The sequence below is a fragment of the Prionailurus viverrinus genome, chromosome D4 (assembly GCF_022837055.1).
Source record: "Prionailurus viverrinus isolate Anna chromosome D4, UM_Priviv_1.0, whole genome shotgun sequence".
Taxonomy (NCBI): domain Eukaryota; kingdom Metazoa; phylum Chordata; class Mammalia; order Carnivora; family Felidae; genus Prionailurus; species Prionailurus viverrinus.
The window spans coordinates 92,002,474-92,022,663 of NC_062573.1; the positions used below are offsets into that span (position 1 = coordinate 92,002,474).

The following is a 20,190-nucleotide window of genomic DNA, read 5'->3' on the forward strand; positions in this document are numbered from 1 at the left end:
CAAGCTGCCAGTCAGGGCAGATGGAGGGGAGACTCGGTGAGGGAGCGAGCTCCCTGGCTCTCCCAGGCCCAAACAGAAATCATCAGTCAGGGACCTCCTGTCGGCGAGGATTGCCCCTCTTTCCTGGGCGCTGAGCGCCACTGCAGCGGGACCCTGCAGGTTAGAGCCCAACCACCTGTCTCATTTGAGCCTAGACTAACAGAATCCCGGACTCTGGTGGGTTGAGTGCAGCCCGACTCCAGGACCCTCGGCCTCTCTAGCGCCCTGGATACATGCCCCCTCTCCCACCAGCTGCAGAGCTGCAGACAGCACCCAGGCTGCATGGCTCCAGCGCTCGGCACAGCCTCCCTACCGCGGGAGTCCCGGCTACCAGGCACAAACGGGCACCCGAGACCCTCTTGACTTCTGTACGATTTTCAGGCTCTGGTGCTAACTTGACCGCTGGCCGCCTGGGCGGGGCTGAGGCACAGACAGGCTAAACCTAAGTGCACTGGGGGCCCAAGGAGAGTCGGCGGCTGGCTGGGGCTCCTCGGGGGCTCCCGGATGATGGGTGTTTCTCAAGGGGAGCGCCAGAGCAAACCGCCCAGGTCCCCGCAGGATGCGGCCCCCTCCCCACAGCCTCACCGCGTCCCACTCAGCCTCTCCCTGGCTGTGTGGCCTGGACGTGTGGCTGCTCGCGTCCGGCCTCACGTGCCCCCCAAGGCTCTGGGGATTAAGAAGAGCACGAATGTCACTGTTGCCAACGACGCCCTCATCTGGGTGACGTGAGCTCTGCCGGCCGAGCTCGAGGCTTCAAGAGTCAAAGACCTGGATTCCGGGCCTGGCTCCGCCCACAACTCACCCACCCGTCCAGCCTCAGCTTCCTGGTCTCTAAACAGCAGGGGCGCGTGCAGACGAAAGGCCCAGCCCCAGTACCCCCCAACCCAAGTCCCAGCCAGGTCACTGCATGGGGAGAACGAGACGGGCAGACAGCCCTGTCTGGGACTGAGGGGGCCAGCCACCTGCTGTCAGCCTGGAGCCAGGACCCCACAGACCCTACGGAGGGAGAGAGCCTCCACGAGGCGAGCGCTCGGCCTCCAAGAACTGCATCTGGGAGCGCGTGTTCCCGCCGCCCCACAGTCAAGACTGGCTAGACAAGAGCCGGCCTCGGCCAAGCACGAATCTGAAGCACGGCTAGCAATCTTCCCCGGGAAGGGAGGCAGCCACAGAGCTGGGATCTGCTCTCCACCGGCCTCTGCCTTGCTGGCACCTTTGCGTTCGTCCTGCATTTGTACTGACTCATGCTGGTCACGAACTGTCCAAAGCCAAGGGTACCAGGCTCCCAGTGGGGGCAGGACCTAAGGTATCTGAGGAAGAGGCTTGGTCACTCGAATGCTTCACCAAGCGCCACCACCAAGGTTGGGGGGGGGGGGGGGCGGACAGCCAGGTCTGTCCTGCCTGAAACCCACACGTGCCCGGGGGAGGAGGCTCCAGTAAGGAGACTCTGCCCGCGTCTGGCAACACTGGGAAACGAGGCAGAATGACGGAGACTAGCCGTTCCAGGGCCAGACCCTATCCATGCAGAGGCGCCACCACTCCCCTTTGTGGGGTGGCTCTTGGGGCCACACGGGCAGCTTGCAGAGGAGGTGGCCTACAGTCCCCCACTGCCAGGGGCGTTCCTCGGAACCTCGGGAACCAACACCGGGCCGGCTCGGAGCGCTCTCTGAGGGCGGAGACGGGGGGAGGGGGGCAGGTGTGCTGGGGCCCAAGCCCGATCGGGACAGGGGGTCAGGAACCCCACCTGTGTGTGCTCAGGGAAGACCCCTGGGAGCTCGTCCCAGCCCTGGGTCTGCTGCCCTTCGGCTGCAGCCGCCCCCCGGGCACTTTCTCTCCCCGGTCTCTGCTTGTAACACCGGCCTGGCCTGGTGCAACACCCGAGAAAGCCCCGGACGGAGCCCCTGACACGGGAACCGGGGGAGGGCGGGGGGGGGGCCCGGGCTCTCGGTCTCAGCTCTGCCACCTGCCCCACTCCGAGGCCCCGGTCTGGCCAGTGAGGGCGTGGGTCGCCCGAAAGGGCCCCCTTGCTGAGGTCACGGAAACCGCAGACGCGCCCGCACGGGACGCGGGAAGGAGAGCGCAGACCCGGGTGCAAGCGGGACGAGGACCCCGAAGCCGCAGGCTCAGCAGGCAGAACGCGCCTCCCCCCGCCCCGCCCCCGGGCCCGCGGACGCCTGCGGCCAGCCGTCAACGCGCCAGCCCCGCCCCGAGCGGGCCCCGCGTCCGCGTACCTTGACGGTGCTGAGGTCCATCGGGTGCTTGATGATGTCGTGGTAGTCGTGCAGCTCCAGGGCCTCGGCGTCCACCGGCTTGTAGAAGGGCCAGGCGTAGGCCGCGTGCTTCTTGGACAGCATCTCCTTGAGGATGCTGTCACAGTGCCGCAAGTGCTCCGACAGCTTGCCCCTCTTGCCCGCGTGCTGCGGCACCTCGCCGTCCTCCAGGTCCTTCTTGGGCGGCTTGATGGGGCGGCCCCCGCTCTCTCGCCGCGCCACCACCTTGGCCTGCTTGGGGTCCGACAGCGGCGGGGGCGACTCGCTCCGGCTCGCGGTGATGGCCGACGTCGTGGGCGTCGTGGTGTCTGCTTTCCGCTTCACACCCTTTTTCTGCGACAGCGACGACGCGGCCGGTGAGCCCCGGGCACGAGGACGCGGGTGGCGGCAGCCGCGCTCCCAGGGCGCTATCGGCCAGGCACCGAGCAAAGCGACCGCGCGCACGCGCATGCACAGCCACACCCGTCCTCCTGCTGCCCCCCACCCCCGCGGCACACGGGACGCCGAGGCTCAGAGGGGCCGCGTTTCAGGCCCAAGGTCACACAGCTGGTAGTGGTGAGGCTGGACTCAGAAACCGTCCCCCGAGCCGCCCCTCTGCGGGCCCTGTCCGTTTGCCCCCAGGCCTCCGAGGCTCCGGTCACGCCCCAGCAGCGTGAGGTGCCACGTGCGACTCAGCTGCATCTGTCTGACCTCGGGGGCCGTGCTGGCTCCAGAGGCCAGCATGGCCAGGATGACCCCAGGACCGGGATCGTCCCCAAGCGGGACTCGGGCTAAGGGACAGCAGAGATGAACGGGATTCCCGGCTCTTAAAGGCCAGTGGGAAAGCCCCAGATCAGGGCCTCAAAGCTGGGGCTCCAGGGGCAGCCACGGTGGAGCAGGCCGAGGCCCGGAGGCAGGAAGAGCGGGGAGGGCAGGGTTGCAGCCGCGGGTCTCGGACCAAGGACTCCCAGGGGCTGATTGGGCAAGTCGGGACTTTCACCCCAAAGGCAGCGGGAGCCACAGAGAGCTCTTTTCCCCGAGGAGAGGGATTGTTAAAACGACCAACAGAGCCTTTTGCAGGCGTGTGCAGGGCACTCACACGGGCTGTGCCCGGTGAGGGAGAACCTGTTAAAGCCCGGGAGTCCTGGGGCGTGCGCGTCTCTTCAGGCACCGGGCCGGGGGGCCCACAGGCATCAAGGTGTGTGCTACGGCCAGGGCTCAGTGCGTCCCCGAGACCGGCTCGGCCAGCTCCCCGCCTCCCACACAGGCAGAGGCGCCCCTCGGAGCCGCAGCGCCCGGGCTGACGGCCTCACGGGGATCTGCTCCCTGGGGCGCCGCCACGGTCTCCGCCCCGGCCAAGCCACTGCCCCCCGGCTGGCAGGGGCACGAGCTGGCGGTCCACAGACACTCATGGGCACCCACAGGACGCCAAGCGCGTGCCACAGAGGCCCGGCGGAGAGCTCATCTGGCCATGGCCAACAGGACACGCTCCAAAAACAGCCGGGCACTGTGCTCGGCAGCCTGGCCAGGCGCCGCCCGGGAAAGAGCAGGCGGTGAAGACCACAGGGGAGGGAGAGCAACGGAGGGGGCGTTTTACCTTGGGGGAGCCACTTAACCCCTCTGAGCGCCTGCTTCCTCATCTGTAAGATGGGGGGAAATACTGTCTGCCCCAGAGGGCCGCTGTGAGGGGCAAACGGAAGACACACGTCAGCGTCCGGCACGCGGCCTGCCCCAGACCTCACGTGGAGCGCCGGCTCTGAGCCCAGACCCGGCCAGGACGGCCCCCGCCACGGAAGTGCCAGCCACACCGGGGGGACGGATGGCGCCGGAGCTCACGCCAGCAGGGGCGGGTGCGAGGCCCCCCGTGACGCACCCGGGCCGCTGCGCCAAATGCAAGCGTGAGCGGGGGAGCTGCGGGCCCCTCCACGCTGCTCCCCGCACCTTCCCACAGGACCCTCGCACGGCGAAGACCGAGCCTTCAGGGCCAGAGAAGTGGGGGTTCAGCACAGCCTGCCCTCACCAGCTGTGTGACCTAAAGCCACCCGAGCCTCGGTCTCCCCGTCTGCGTCAGGAGCACGGAGAGAACCAAAGTCACGCGTACCCAACACCCGACAAGCAGTCGGTGCCCAGGGACAGGTGGCCGTGCGCCCCCCCGGCCCGCCCCACACCTGCCTGAATCCAGGAACCCCGGCCTGGCCATCAGACAGCCGGCTGACCTCGTCCCCAGGGACGCTCACCTTGACGACAGGCGGTGTGGGAGGGACCACGGGGATGATGGGCGTCGAGGGAGGAGGTGGGGCGGCGGCCGGGGGGACGGGGACCGACGTGATGTTTGCAGTAATGGTTGGCACAGGGGTGGCGGCAATGACGGGCGTCTGGGAGACGGTGGGGGGGACGCTCTGAAAGGGGGCTGCTGGGGTGACAGAGGACACGGCCGCCACTTGCTGCGTACCTTGAAGGCAAGGAAAGCACGTTGAACACACCAGGCTCTACCTGCCAGCCAGCTTCTAGAAGCTTCTAGAAGCTTCCTGGACCATCCCCTCCAGCCAGAGCACTCTGGCGCCAGGGAGCCCCTCCCCCTGAGGCCCCGGCCCTGAACCTTGGCTGCCTCCACGGAACACACCTCCCCAGGCTCTCCCTCTGGCCAGAGACTAAAATCTCAACAAGGAAGCTGGACAAGGGGCAGCCTGGGAGGAAGGGCCGGGCGTGGGACTGCGAAACTGGAGGTTCACTCAGACTCCACCTCTAACCAGCTGAGAGACCCAGGCGGAGCTCCTTAACCACCCACGGTCCCATCTGCGAAGTGTGATGGCCGGCGGTGTGGGGGACCCACTGCGGCCTCCCCCGTCAGCCTCTCCATCAGGGCGCACCTCGGTTCCAGGTTCCGGCCAGGTAAGACCCCCAAGGCTCCCAGTGCTAATCCCCACTGCCCTCTCGACAGGGCACACAGCCCCTCTCCTGTCACAGAGAACACAACACATGCCAGAGAGGCAAAGTCCTGGGGGGACACAAGGACCTCCTGTCCAGACTGCTGGAAGAGGTGGTCTCAGAGGATGGGGACATGGCAAGACCACAGTCTCCCCACAACAGCAGGCTCGAAGGCAGACAGTAACAGGCCACCAAGGGCCGGCGGGACCTCAGACGGCCCCGACTCGACAGACAGGGAAACTGAGCTCAGAGGGGCCGAGGGACCCACACCAGAAATGCTGCTGTCAGTCCCCGGGGGGTGTCAGGATAAAGGGACCGTGCCCGTCCGCCCCTTTACCTGCACTCTGGGTTCCGCCAGCCGGCTTCCGGCCTTTGCCCTTCGGAGCAGGGGGTAATAATTCAACTTCCTCCTGGGGCATCTGGGCCACTTTCTGCAGAAAAATTTTCTCTAAGGCTTGGGCCATTAGCACTATGTCATCTGTGGGCTGAAGACACAGGGGGAGCCAAGGTCACTAGTCGGGAAAGGAACCACGTGTTCGCCAAAGACATCGCTCGTTGTAGCTCAAGAAAACACTGACTTGGGAATCTGTTAAGAGATTTGCTAGGGCGGGAGGCGGGAGGAGGCCAAAGGGGCGCATCCCGCTGTGGACACGGGAAGGGTTAACAACCACCCTTCAGCCCATCACGTGGAGGAAACACAGCTTTCTACCCGCTCCCACTCCACTCGTCTCTGCTTTATCACGTCGTTATCGAAAACAGCGAACCCCCCACGGATGTAGGGTCCCGTGGACCTTCCCTAATCTACTCTTCCTGCTGGAAACCACTGCGTGGACACGCTCCCTCATCGTGCAGGGTCCTCGCCGTCTCGGGCGGCTGCACACACGCGAGCCCGCATCTCTACGGGAGGGGTGTCTAGGTCCGAGGGCGCGGACGGTTTGAAGCATTTGGTTCCCTAAACTCCTTCTGAAAAGGCCGTTCCCACCTTTACCTCCCCTCCCCCAGGGTGGAGGGGGGGGGGGGGGCAGTGCGGGCAGCGTGTGGGACCCTGAGTGGGGACGGTGGCCAGAAGGGCGGAGGGCCAGGGGGTGACGTGCCCGGCCCCGAGGGCCCTCCCGCGGCCACATGTGTCCTTACCTTGTTATAAATGTAACAGTTTGTGAACATGGTGTTGAAGTCCTGCATACACTCGCTCGCGCTCCAATAATAACTGTTTTCTAGTCTCTTCTTGATAGTCCCCATGTCCATCGGGTTCTTTATTATCTTATGATAATCCTAGGAAAGAGATTTTCAGAGGCGTCATCAGCACCCACCGCGTGGTCATTTCCGCTGTTCCCGAGGACAGTGACTGCACGCCGCGCAGTCTCTTCAGGTGAGTCAGGCGCCAGGCCCGGGTCAAAGGCAGGATGTGGGGCGAGCGCCCGGCCAGCCGCAAGCCCCTCCACGCCTCTCGCCCGACGGCTTCTGCCTGCATGGGAGGTTCTTAGAGACACACGCGACTGTGCAGCCGGAGCAGGCCCCAGAGCTGACTGGCATTCTAGAGACGGAGCCAAGCCCCCTCCCGGATTCCAAACCAAGGGTCCTCCGGAGGCCGGTGCCGAGCCGGGCCCAGAACCCAGGCCACCAACTCCTGGCCCTGGGCTTCGCCTTCAAACGCTCAGTTTTTCTCTACTTGGGTCCAGATGAGAAACCCATCGGATGGATGGCCCGCGCCGGGAACGTGACCCCAAGGGGCGGGTGCAGCGCTCTCCGGGAGGGTACACGGGACAGGAGGGAGACGGGTGAGTCCTGGCTCCCGCTCCCGCCCTCTCCAGCCCGTAGGGCTCAGGTCTCTACACTCGGTGCCCTGCTCCCTACACTCGGGGACACGGCCCTCCCACTCCCACCGCCGCTCCTTGGTCACCAAGGGCCACGGGCTGTGCCTGGCTTACCGGCACCACCGCTGCCTCGGCCCGAGGGGCGGTCCATCCAGGAACGGGGCCGCAGGGGGGCAGGGGTGAGCGGGTACTCACAGGCAGGTTGAGCTTGATGGCGTCCACGGGCTGGTAGAAGGGCCAGGCGAACTGGTGCTTCCAGAGCGTCTTCACCACCACGTTCTGCATGTACTGTAGCTGGTTGGTCTTGCGGCCCGGCTTGGTGGGGTTGGAGACCTCCGGCGGGGGCGGGTTCACAGGGCCTGGGGCCGCCGGGATCCCCGTGGGGGCGACCGTCGCGGTGGTGGACATCCTCCGCTGCTCGCTCACTGGCCGTCACAGCAGCGGCTCGGGGACGCCCTGGCTTCCACTGTGCTCCTTTCGGAGGCCTGACGTCCCATTTCTGGGCCCAGCTGGGCAGCACCTACGGGGGAGGAGGTACAGCAGAGACGGGCCGGTCACCCAGGCCCCACCGCCTCTCCCAGCCCCACGGACTCCCGCGTGGTCGCAGTGAGGCCAATTCATCTTGCTCACGACAGTCGCCCTGGTCAAACCAGCCCTCCCCTGTCACCCAACCACTCTAACTACGGCTCTCAGGCTGGGGCAGGGCGGTAACAGAACACGGGCCACCTGGCCACGCAAGGGCGGGAAGGCGGCCGTCCGGGCACACGGCAGCGGCGGGAGGCGGTGGCCCCGGACGCGGCCACTCCTGGCTCGCTGCCCACCAACTGCCTGCCTACTGGGGGCGGACTCTGACTGTTCTTGGCCGTGGCACCTTTGGGGGAATGATTCACACGTAGAGTCGGCTACAGCATCGACCCCGCAGAGCCGAGCCGGGCAGGCAGGACGTGTGCGGAACCATGCGCGGCGTGTGGAGCTGGGCCCCCGGGGCAGCGAGGTTCTGATGTAACCACGAGAACGGGTGCTGGTTTGTGATGGATGGCGGGCGGGGGTATGACACGCCCGGCCCCGGGCCAATCGGGAGGGCAGGGGAGGGCACCCCCCACCCTCCTCTCTCAGTAAATGAGGGGCTGCTGTGGACCTCCCTCCCCCCACCCCCCGCCAACTTTCAGGGATGCCCTCCAGGCTCACGGCTGGAATCCAAGATGATTAACTACACCCCAGAACACACAGGCCGGCCCCGACATCGGAGCCCCAACATATCCCGGGGGGCCAGCCGGCGGCCCGCTTTTACTCGCGAGTGGGCTGTTTACTTTGCGAGTGGACTGTTGACCGCCTGTGGAATGACAGCACCAGGCCACATTTCTGAGCCCTGCTACACTCCAGGTTTCTGTGTGTACCAGTCCCCGTCACAATATCCAGACGGGTCGGGGCCGGGGGGCAGTCCCCTCTGCATGAGGGGCCGGGGGGCACCGGGGGACGGTGACCGCGATCAGCCACCCTGCCCACAACTTGCAAAAGCGGCTGGTTCAGACCTGGGGAGTTCTGTGAGCTGGTTAGCACCCTGCGGGTAGCTGGCCACCTGCCACGTGGGCGTGTTCACGCCAAAGTAACGGGCACCTGCTACAAACCACCGCGAGCGGCGCGAAGGGGGTTCAGACAGACAGCAGGGGCATCTCTGACGCACCAAGCAGACCGGTGGTGCATTCGAGGGACACCCTGGAACCACCACCACAAGGCGCCGCGCCCAGCACCCTGGGGAGCCCACAGCCCCACCCCCCCTTCCACACACTTCCGCGGTGAGCTGGCGCCTCTCCCGCTCCTCCGGGTCGCCAAGCCCGGGCAGCAGCACGGTCGGCATGGTGTCCTCGGCCCCCGCCAGCGGCTCAGCGGGGAGGGTGGCCGTGCCAGCTCGTGCTAATGGCTATGAGGATGGGTCTTGACCACCAGAAAGGTGTCGGAGGCGGGCGCAAACCTGGGTCGTGCTCACACCCCGCGGCCCCACCCCCACTCCTGGCAGGTCAGCCCACGCTTGGCCTGAGCACCACTGCCACCTGCTGGGATCCCTGTGAACCCCCTGCCGCCAGCCCTCCCCGCGCATCGCATCTGGCAGGGGGGTGGGCCCAGGCCGCCCGGGGCCGCTGTTGCTGCCGCCGCCACTCTGCCCAGGAAGCCGGGGAACAAGCAGGATGCAGTCAGGGGCTAAAGCACGATCTGGGGGTCTGGGGGGACACGGGCCAACCACCCCCGCCCCAAGCAGGAGGACAGACGGGCACTGCTCACTGCAGGGACACGCTCAGGAGGCCACCAGGACTGAAGAAATGCCCCAAGGCCTCCCTCCCTCCCTCCTCCGACCACTGCCGCTCCAAACCTGTGGCTGAGCAGGGAGCCAGCGCCGGCCACAAACACTGGAACGCGTCCCCAACCCTGCCTTCAGGGGAGTGCCCAGGGGCAGACCAGCAGCCGCCGCGACCTGGGGCCCAGACGGCGCCGCGGAAGCTCCTGCACCGAAGGTCAGCGGTCACTACGGGCCACAGGAGGCCTTCCACGGTGGCCCGAGGTGAAGCCCGCCTCCAGCTCCACTCAGGGGCCCGGTGAGACGTGCAGGAGGGGCCCAGCACCGTCCAGCCCATGACCCCCCACGATCTGTGGGGACTGTGCACGGCGATGGGCCCTCCCCCTTCCTGCAAACACTCTACTGAACCCGGGAGGGGGCACCCCCCCCCCCCAGACCCCTGCAAATACCTGAGGGTGACAGCACCCAGCCCTCGGCCTCTCACGCCTCCCGGGAGCCGGTCCTCCTTCCCCGGCAGCCCAGGCACCAGCTCAACGGGGAGGAAGGAAAGGCAGCCAGAGCAGAAGAGGCTGGGGACTCCCCCCAAGCCCTCCCAGCCCAGGTGCCAGGACCCACCTCTCCAGAGGAGGCTGGACCGGCAAGGGGACAGCCAGAGAACTTGGGCCACACACCTCCAATACCTGATGCCTGGGAGGCGGCCCGTGGAGGGAGGGGGACTCAGGGAGAGGCCCCCTAGTCCTGGTCATAAAACGGCACAGGCACCTGGTGTCATCCCCTCCGGCGTGGCGGGCAGCGTCGAGTGGCCACAGCCCCGCAGGAGCACGCACACCGTCACCCCTCGAGATGGAGCCGAGGCCTGGGCGTCGGTCACCTCTGCTCAAAGCACAGGTGGACAGCGGGTCCAGGACGAGCAGGGCCACACTGAAAGCCTGGCCTTGCCTTTCCCCCCGGACACTTCTCCGGGCCAGGCGGTGGCCTCACAGACGCTGACGAGGACGAAGGAGAGCCACAGGCCACCGTGGGAACCCCCACCGGGAGGCGGATGATGGGCAAGGACCTGCACACCAGCCCGCGAGGACGGGGGCTCTCTCCCTCTGCTTGGGTTTCTGAACAGGTAGGTTGTGTTTAAAACTCGTTTCTTTTGCAAAAGGAAGAACATAAAGGAATTTCTATTTCGAAAAACCGCTCAAGCACCAGCCAACCCCAGTCCTGCACTCGGTTCACGGCCAAGCGTTCGGAGCACCCGTTTCTCCTCCGAGGCCTGGGGCCGCGGACCTGGGGTCAGGGGAAGGGCTGAGCAGCCCAGCAAGCTCCCGGGAGGGGAAACCCCAGGGCCACCTTGACCCCAAAGTACGGGGTGGCACCCAGCAGCGTGGCCAGCCCCTGGGGTCCCACCGGCCACACCCAGGCTACCCGGACCCAGCCCACCCCTCAGGGCAAAGCACAGGACAAGACCCAGAGCACGGGAGCATGGCTCCTACCACTCAGCCCGGAGGCACACGGAGCCGGCACACTCTCCATCAGCCTCCCTGGGTGGGATCAGGGCTGCGTTCTGAGACCAGGAAGCAAATGATGCTTCCAGAAAGAAATTAAAACTTGGGGTGCCTCGGTGGCTCAGTCGGTTAGGCGTCCGACTTCGGCTCAGGTCACGATCTCACAGTTCCTGAGTGTGAGCCCCACGTCGGGCTCTGTGCCGACAGCTCGGAGCCTGGAGCTGCTTCGGATCCTGTGTCTCCCTCTCTCTGACCCTCCCCCACTCACACTCACGTCTCTGTCTCTCAAAAGTAAATAAAACATTAAAAAAAAAAAAAAAACTTACACAGACCACTAGCCGACCCCCCACAGGATTCAGCCACGAACTAAAAATCTGTAACGGACAAAGCGCAAGATGACAGGGAGGTTTAACGTGCTGTGAAAGTCGGCTGCCGTGGAATCCCGCGACAACAGCTCCCAGGGTGGCCACCGGTCCCCGGAAGCCCACAGTGCCCCGAGCAGCCTCTCCCTGGGACGTGTCCAGGAGCAGGGCCGACCCCACCAGCCAGCACCCACCACCCTCAGGCCCAGCCCTCACGGCTGCCCCCCCACAACCCCGGGCGAGGCTGGTAGTGGCAGATGGCAGAGAAAACACCGGGAGGCACGCGGAGCGGTCGGCCGCGGCCACGAGCCCCTCGCCTCTGCTGGTGCCGAGACGCGCGTGTGACCTATGAGGTCAGTGACTGTGCAGGCTCACAGATGACAAGGCTGAGGCTCCCTGCCCTCGGCGTATTTCCTGAGCTGGGCATTCGAGGGACAGGACCCAGGCAGCCGAAGAAGGTGACGGTCCTGCTGTCACCACACCGACATCAAGGGCACCAGGCCAGGGGGGCCGCACAGAGGGCGGCAAGGAGCACCCGCCCGGGTCTCCACACCAGGGTTCAAAACTCGGCTCTCCTCACTGGCCGACCTCCAGCATTGCTGTCACCCTACCGAGCGCTCCCAAACCAGCCCCACGGACAGAAACACAGGCGGCATGGCTTCCCACCCACGGGGATATGGAGACCAGGGACATCCTGGCTGACTCTGGCATGTTGGGCTGGAAGAAAATTAGGTGCCCTGGTTCCCAAGTCACCCGGGGAGGGGGACTCAGCACAGCCAAGGGCCGGGGACGACAGCCGCGAGTCTCTGCACGCCCATTACAGGATGCTGTGCGGACATGCGGAGGTCACACGCGGGACAGACGTCGAAAACATGTCCGCCTAAGGTAAACACAGCCTTGCACCTCACCTCCGTGTCCCGGCGGACCGGGACCGGCCCCTCAACGTCCTCCCAACCCCACACGTTATGACCATGAGCCACCCAGCCAGCCATGCACACAGAAGCATCCCACGTGTCAGAGGAGCAGGGAGGCTCCTGCCGCACCCACTGCTCTCCCCTGGGCCTGCCCCTCCGGGTGGGCGCCAGCCCCTCTCTGCGGGAACACCGGACACCCCAGCCCCGCCCCTCGGCCGCGCCAGGCCGGGGAGAAACAGCGGGGCGGAAGCCCGCCCTGCTGCCCTGGGGGGGGACAGAAGACAGAGAAAACTGCCGGCTTGGCTTGCTCCTGCATCTACTGCTGGGGACCTCCGGCACCTCCTCGGGGGAGTCTCCAGTGGGGGCGCCCTGGGGCCCCCAAATCGAGGGGGAAACAAACCAAAGGCAGACTGGGGCACCAGAGGGTCCAACCCCGTTGTAGCTGGGTGGATCCGCGTGACGCGGAAGGCTGCCCGTCCCTGGGGTCAACTTCTACACCCACCTGGGACTCCCAGGTCGCACGGAAGGGGACAGGCCTGTGCTGCTCCATTGCACGCTCTTGGCAGTCACGGGCGGGCGAGGGCTGCCGGGTGGTGGCCCCGGACTCTGGCGCCTGAGCCAGGCTGCTAGAAATGCCTGCTGCAAAGTGAATCGAGGGGCGTTTCCTTCAACACTCTTTGGTAATCTTTTGGATTCAGCGTTAGGACTTTGGGGGCAATAGAGGTATTGCGGCTTTAAGTTTTCTGGGGGTGACAGCGATACTGCGGCTTTAAGTTTGCTGGGGGTGACAGCGATACTGCGGCTTTAAGTTTTCTGGAGCTACTATCTTCCAGAGACAGGTGCTCAGAGTCTTATGAAGGAAACACGCCCAGAGCTTGCTTCCCGATAGTGGGGGTGGAGCCTGAAAATGAGTGGGGGTCTGGAGACAGGACAAACCAGGAGCAGCTGGGCACCCTGGGGGCTATGGACTGCACTGGAAGCTCCTACAGCACCAGAACAGGGTGAACCCCTTTTCCTTGGGTGTTCAGGACCCTGCACCCCCCCCCACCCCGCTCACAGCAGCTGTGAGATCTGGGGGACACGACCTTGCTCCCCACTCCCCCCCTCACCTGGCTAGGAAGAGGACCCCCATGCAGGTCCAAAGCGCGGGAAGTGTGGGTGCCAAAGAGACCCCAGCACCTTCAGACACGGGACATGTAGAATCTGTAAGCTGCGAAGTCTGCCCTGCCCCCGCCCCAGCCGCTCCCAGGGGACAGGGTAAGGGTCTCGTCTTCTGGGCTAAACAGGAACGAAACGCATGGCTCCAATTCACCGGCATCAGAGCCCGCGGGCCTGCCAGCTGGCTGGAAACCGTTCTTCTAGAACGTGGGCCTGAAGGTTTGTAAGCACACATGACGTGGGAGCGATTAATTTCACGTTTAAGCCTCCCCGTAGACCAGCAGCCTCCGGCTCCCCACGCACACGCTGGCAGCCGCTCTACCCCGGAAAGCTATTTATTGCACAGACGGCCCTCCCCGTCTGCACGGGCAGCCCTCCCGCTCACCGAGCGGGGACTCCTCTCCGACACGGCCCTGCAGACGGCAGGCAAGTGGCACTCTTTCCAGGCACAGCCAGGAAGCCTCCGCCAAGTGCCCACTCTGCGCTCAGCACCGCCAGGCAGGGAGGGAACCCGGTTCCTCGGAGGGGGAGGACGGAGGCACAGGGGACCTGCCCCACTTCCCAGAGGATGCCCGCCAGGGCAGGAAGGCAGCACGTGCAAAGCGGGTGAAGGTCAAAGTGGAGACAGGCCGCCTTCAACTCTGGAGGATCTGAAACTGCCCAGAGCGGAAACTCAGATAAACCACAAAAACCCTCAAACACAAGTGAAAGCCAGAGATCCGGAGTCCCCAAAGTGGGCAGGTGGCAGGGGAGGGCAGGGGGCAGACTGGCCACCAACCCTCAGGGGATACACACGCTCCACTCTGTGAGGGGCTCTGTGCCGGGCCTTGGGGGTGTGGGAGACGGGCCCCGGGCTGCAGGCGGCGAGGTGGGGGCTGGCCCGGAGCCAGCCGGCCGGCCCCCCCCCACCGCTTCCCAAGGGTCTCGGACCCAGCCTCTGGGACCCACCTCCCTCCTCCACGGGGAACCAGGATCCCGGATAAAACACGGAAGTCCACCGGAGGCTCACTCAGCCCACGGGGACATCAGGAAAGACTTTATTCGGGGTCCCCGGACAAATGAGTAGGATCCTCAGTCCAGTCCAGGATCCTCAGTCCGTGGAAAACGCCCCCAAGACGGGGCAGCGGCTGCCCACAGGTGGCGCCGGAGGCAGGCAGAGTTGGACGCTCCCGGGCAGGCGGGACGGAGGCTGGCGGGGGACAGAAACGAGGGACACACGGACACTCACTTGCAGGTGGCCCTGGAGCACCTTCAGCCATGGGGGGATGAGACCGGGAGGGGGCAGGGGCCACACGGGGCATTTCCAGGCTGGCCTGGCCAGAGCAAGGAGCCTTTATTTGGGGCTGGGGGGGCGGGGGGCAGGAGCCCCAGCTTTCAAAGGGAGGGTCGAGGGACCATAGGGGAGGGGTCGGTGGAGGTCCTCGGCGGGACCCTGGCATGGGGAGCATCTGAGCGGAGACCGTGGCACGTCCTGGGAGGAGAGGAGGCACCGAGGACGCTGTCTTTGAAGGGGGAGGTCACTGGTAGGGGTCTGTCCGCAGTCTCAGCCAGAGAAGGGGACACGGGGCAGGGCCGGAGACTGCCTATGCTGCCTTGTCCTGCTCAGATCCACAGTTCCCACCAGCAACAAGGACGGCCTTCAAACACTCGGCCTCCTGAGGGAGGTGCGGGAGGGCTCTCTCTCTCTGTGCCCCTGGGGGCCCCCACGGCCACACTCCAGTCCCAGTGTCCTCGCAGTCCACCTGGCACGGCACCCGTGGGAGGCCGTGTGAGCTCCGTCTTCCAGGGGGGACGGAGGCTCGGGGCTGAAGGGGCACGAGGTCACCCGGCCAGGAGGAGGCAGATTCCCCGCCCAGCAGACGGGAGCAGAGTGCCACCCCAGAGCCGGACAACCTGTGCCCCCAGGAGGCACACGCTGACAGGCGGCCGCCCTGGGGCTGGCCATCCAGGTCTCAGGAAACGGGATCCGTGAGGCCAGGGTCGGCTCCCATGACAGACAGAGCCAACTGCCTCTTCCTGTGGGGCCAGGGGAGGGGACCCCAGGGGAGGGGAGCAGACCGGGAGGCTGGGCCTGTCACAACCCGCTCAGGCAGGGAGCGCGCCCTGGGACTAGGTCACACCTGCTCTCCCGAAGCACAGGACCCGACCCCGGCTGGCCCAGGCCCATCCAACGTAGAGCCACTCCACTGGGTCTGTAGGACGGTCCCAAGGCCCCGTGCCTGGCCCGCAGACCAACCCGCACTGCGGCCCCGACCTTCCTGACGCGCCCGCCCCCCCCCCCGCCCCCCACCTTGTCCTCTGGGCTCCGTACCCACAGCACCTGGGGGCCCGGGGCCCGGGCCCCTGGCCCACCTCATGTTTCTTCAGCCCCGCTGTTTGCTAAGGTCTTACATTTCTCCCCACCCCGCCGGCCCTCCTTGGGGAAGCCCGCCTCCGAAGGGCTGCTTTCTTGGCCGAACATCGGCCGCGACACGGACCTGAGACCCCACTGCCAAGTGGGGCTCACGGCTCACCAGTCGCACCCCGTCGCCACTGCGAGGCTCTGTCTCCGTACATCTCCATATGTCTTTTGACCTCCCCCCACCATACTAAGGGTGCCTCTCAACAGGTGTGAAGGCCCAGAGACTGACTGACTGACTGACTGACTGACAGACACACACACACACACACACACACACACACACACACACACACACACACGCTCGGATACGCTGAGCCCTGGCCCAGGCACCTGACGGGCCAGAATCTGGTGTCAGCGGTGGGGGAGCCCAGCAACACCCATATGCATCCCCGCAGGGCACCCCCCAAGGCCAGGCCACAGGCCGCACTGAATGACACCTTCCATGGGGCCGGGAAGGGGCAAGTGACCCACGGCTCAAAGGGAAATGTCTTCAGGGGACAGAGGCCGTGAGGACAGAGTGACTGGCACCCACACTCGTCCAGGGGAGGGAAGGACCATCCGCTCGGGACAGCAGGTCTCCCCGAGGACGCTGGAGGCCGAGTGGCCCCGCACACATACGGAGGCGGGGGCCCGGCCCCATGAGCACCAGGGTTCGGCGCCCTGGCCACTCCTTCGACCTGCCGACTTTCCACCACGAGGCTGTGGTGCGTCTGCCCGGTGTGGGGTGCAGCCCACGGGCCCCGGCGTGTTCCATCCCGGGAAGGGAGACGGGAGCGCCCAGTCGCCTGACGGGAACCAGACCACGTCACAGGCGGGCACCGCTTCAACCGCTGCCGTGCCGGGCTGCCAGGAGCTCCGAGGACCCTCCAAGGGAGCCCGGAGAGCTGACCGCCACGCCTGACGGGGTCCCGACCCCACCTCGCCCCACGCCAGGCTAGGCTGCCGCCCACCACGGCCTGGCCTCCGCTCCCCAAACAAGGCAGCTCAGCGACACGCGGCGTGAGGAGCAGGGACCTCCTGAGCACCTGGCCACCCTCGGCATCTAGTGGATGTTACCACGGCCCACACACGCTAGGAGTACCGCCGCCCTAGCGGTCCCGGGAACAGTACCCACAGTGGTGACGTCACTACAGCCCTGTGCTCCCTGGGAACCCGCCCGCGGTGGTGGAGTTAACCGCAGCCCAAGTGCCTGCGTGTACCCCAAGCTCTATTCCCCGGCGCTCCTCGGCCTCTCTGACAGGCCCGTGGGGGCTTTCTGTCATCACAGGGGACAGTCACCAGGTCACCTGTGTCTCTAAGCCCAGACCCACACCCGGTCCGGCCGGAACAGCCCGGAGGCAGTGAGGACGGAGTCCAGAGGGCGCGGACCTTACCCGGGAGCCGACGGCCAGCCTAGCCGGAGCTCTCAACCGCGAGTGCCCATCGACGCCAGGGCTGGTGCTGGAAGCAGCCGGCCATCAGCTGAGGGGATCACCCCCTTCGGGAGGCCCGTGCCACTCTCTGCCCCTTACACACGCGCTGCACCCCCGTGACACCCTCCGGTCACTGCCCCTGTATGGGAAAGGCGTCCCCTTGGCTTAGTCACATGGCTCCTTTTCCTTCCAGTAACACATTACCAGGGTCCGGCCACACGCACCTGCAAACGTGTTCCTGTCTGCGGGCAGCGGCCACCGTGACAGCAGCCAGCAGCTGAAGGCATCCCCACCTCCACGTCCTGGGGCACTTGGTGCCCAGGACCCCAACGGGGCCCCCACCGCAGCCACCAGCACGTCCTGATCACGGTCCCACACCAGCCACCGAGCCCGACTTCAACCGCACGCAGAGGAAATAAATGAGCGAGGAACACCCGGACTGTCACTGCGCCCCAGGTGGCCCTTTTTGAGGGGCTGGAACAGTACTTCCAAGCACCTCACTAACTTCTGACGAGGCCGCCCAGTACTTCTGGGACCTGCGGCGGGGAGGAGGGGGCTTCCTTCAAAACACATCTTTCAGCTGGCTCTCGCTGCAGGTTGTAAAGGGCCTAGGAAGGAGATCAGTTGAGAGCAGACTCTGTTCTAGAACAGTTAAAAGCTGGCAGAAGAAATCAACACTCCCCGGTAGCACCGAACAGCGGAGCCGAAAGCCCCGGCCACACACACACGCAGGTCCCCGCCATCTCCACCGCAAACGTGCATCCAGGAGCCAGACTTCAAATGCAAACCACCACCGTGTGAATGATCCCCAAACATGACACTCTGCCTTTAAGCGCCCCCCCCCCCCCCCCCCACGATTCTCGGATGGCAGGAGCACAGGTACCCGGAGCGGGGGTGTGAGCACCAAAGGGCCTCGTGGACACAGCGGGCACCACCTGGGCACCTAGATGGTGACCGGTGCGCCCGGCCCAAGCACACCAGGCGGCCCAGCACTGCGGGGACACCTGTTGGTCTCTTCCGCTCAAACAAAAGGACAAAGCCTCAGGCGGGAGGGGAGGTGCACTCCCAAGAAGACACGAGTCCCTGGGGCACCCTGAGTTCCCAGAGGCACGAATGCAACAAGCAGGGTGCCACTTTCTGCCATGGCCCACTAAAATTTCCTTGCAAAACAAAGACTTGCCTCAACTGGCGCCCGACCCGCTGAGGCCAGGTATCCGGGGCTTGCCTTTGGGGTGCCCCTGGTTACAGTTCAAAGATCAGTTGGGGGGGGAGGGGGGGAAGAAGGACCAGAACCACTCTGCTCGGGGCGGGGGGAGGGGGAGAACAGTGCTCCCCCAGGGAAGCTCCACCACCTAGAACCAGGAAGTGGCCGTGCACCTCACCGCTTGCCGGGCACCCGACTCTGGCGGCTGGCAAGTTGCCAGCCTGCAGGAGGCGGGCACAGGAAGGAGCCGCCGGCTGCAGCAGGGAGCTGGGCTGGGCGGTGCGCTGGAGGGCCCCCCCCCTCCACTTTCACTTTCTGCCCAGGACCGCCTGAGAGTCAAAGGCGGGAGCCCAATGTTTACAAATCCGGTCCTTTATTCGAAGCGCACTTCCAAAGCACACGCGCAAGCTGCTGCTGAAGGAGATCAATTACTCTACTTCCTAAAAACAAAATGAAGATCAAAACGGTGCCCAACGTCCACCCCAAGAAAGCGTCTTAAATCCCTCTTCCCTGGACGTCCCCGTGGCAGGGCTGGGACAGGATCTAGGCCCCGGAGGAGCTGTTGGAGGTAGCTTCCAGATGCCCAGGGGCTGAGGCAGGCCCCCCCAGGTCACCAGAAAGGTCAGAGAGAAATGCCCCTCCGCTGCCCACGTCACCTCCTGTCACCTCCTGTCCCTCCCCGCTGTGTGCCCTATCTTTCCTTATCTGTAACCACCAGCACACGTCAAGGCCTCAAGACAGAAAAGGGCAAACACAGAGCTTTATTTGCAAATGAGAGGCCACCTTTAGGGCTGCTGCGAAGGGCCCCTGGGCAGGAGAAGAGGTCCTTACCTCCTGAGAACTGACCCCCTGCACAGATTCAGACATTTCTTTGACCCCTTTGCAGCCAAAGCTACTCCCCTGTCCCCTGCCGCCACCGAAATGCCAGGCCAGGCAACTTTGCATAGACTTCAGGATCTCCCAGGGCCACGCCACAGACCCAAGAAAACAATCCCCATCTTAAAGAAAAGAGTAAGGGGCATAGCTAACAAAACTCCCTTCTTCGTCCTCAGTGGGGCGGAGGAGCACGAGGAGCGGCCGGAGGGATTGTTTCCCTCATCTTCCTCCCGCCCGTTAGTTTGCCCACGGATGCACAATACCCGCCCCACACCCACCACGATAACTTTGCAGTCAATAACCAAGTTGGCAGACGGGGGAGGGACGCCAGTTCTGCACGTCTGGGCAGAAAGCTTTCAGACAAAATGAAGGGTCGCGGGACACTGGGGGAATGGGCTCAACAGAGAATTCACAGGAGGAACCCGCCCCAAGCGGGCCACCTAGCGGACCCCATTCTGCGTCCCCACTTCCAGCTTTCCAAAACCGTTCCTGGGCCCCCGAGAGAAAGGAGGCCGCACAAGGCTCCACGCTAGCCCTGCCCCCATATGAGCAACCGGTGGAGGGAGAGGGAGAGGGGGAGAGAAAGAAAAAGAGAGAGAGAGAGAGAGAGAGAGAGAGAGCGAGCGCTCCCCGGGGCCCCCAGCTTTATTCACGGAGGAGCCCACTAGGGCCACGGGGACGTTCGAGGTCTGCGTGGCGGGCATTCCTCCCCGATGGGCTTGTGCCATGGTCAGGCCGGTGCCCACCCCGAGTGGGAAAGGAGAGAAGCACCCCGCTCCTCCCGCTCCAGGTCGACCTCGCCCGGATTAAGCGCTTTTCAGGCTCATTTCAAAACGGGAACTGGGTCTCCTCCTGGCCTGGCCTGGCCACAACGACCCAGCAACTCAAAGGGGCTCAAAGTCAGCGCGGGGCCCCTAACTCTGGGAGCAAGCTGCTCCGCGCCACTCCGAGGCGGGCCCGGCCTGGTCTCGTCCCCCGCCCCGGGGGCGGCGGCGGCGGCGGCGGCGGCGGCGGCGGCGCCGGGCCCCCAGCGCGAGCCCTGAGGGGCCG

General features: G+C 65.3%; 1 protein-coding gene across 4 annotated transcripts in view; it reads right to left on the reverse strand.

Annotated features, from left to right (window-relative positions):
* The window catches only part of BRD3 (bromodomain containing 3), a 63,729-nt gene that overhangs the window by 12,048 nt on the left and 31,491 nt on the right, over positions 1–20,190 (reverse strand). For 2 of the 4 annotated variants that reach the window (XM_047829404.1, XM_047829402.1), the window contains exons 2-6: positions 7,223–7,547; positions 6,348–6,485; positions 5,551–5,698; positions 4,523–4,737; positions 2,268–2,639 (exon numbers count right to left, since the gene is read on the reverse strand). In XM_047829404.1, coding sequence (XP_047685360.1) covers positions 2,268–2,639; positions 4,523–4,737; positions 5,551–5,698; positions 6,348–6,485; positions 7,223–7,435 — 1,086 coding nt within the window. In that variant the 5' untranslated portion in view covers positions 7,436–7,547. Of the gene's footprint in view, positions 1–2,267; positions 2,640–4,522; positions 4,738–5,550; positions 5,699–6,347; positions 6,486–7,222; positions 7,548–7,898; positions 8,169–20,190 lie in introns of those variants that run through there. The other 2 variants (XM_047829403.1, XM_047829405.1) reach the window with 2 other exon arrangements.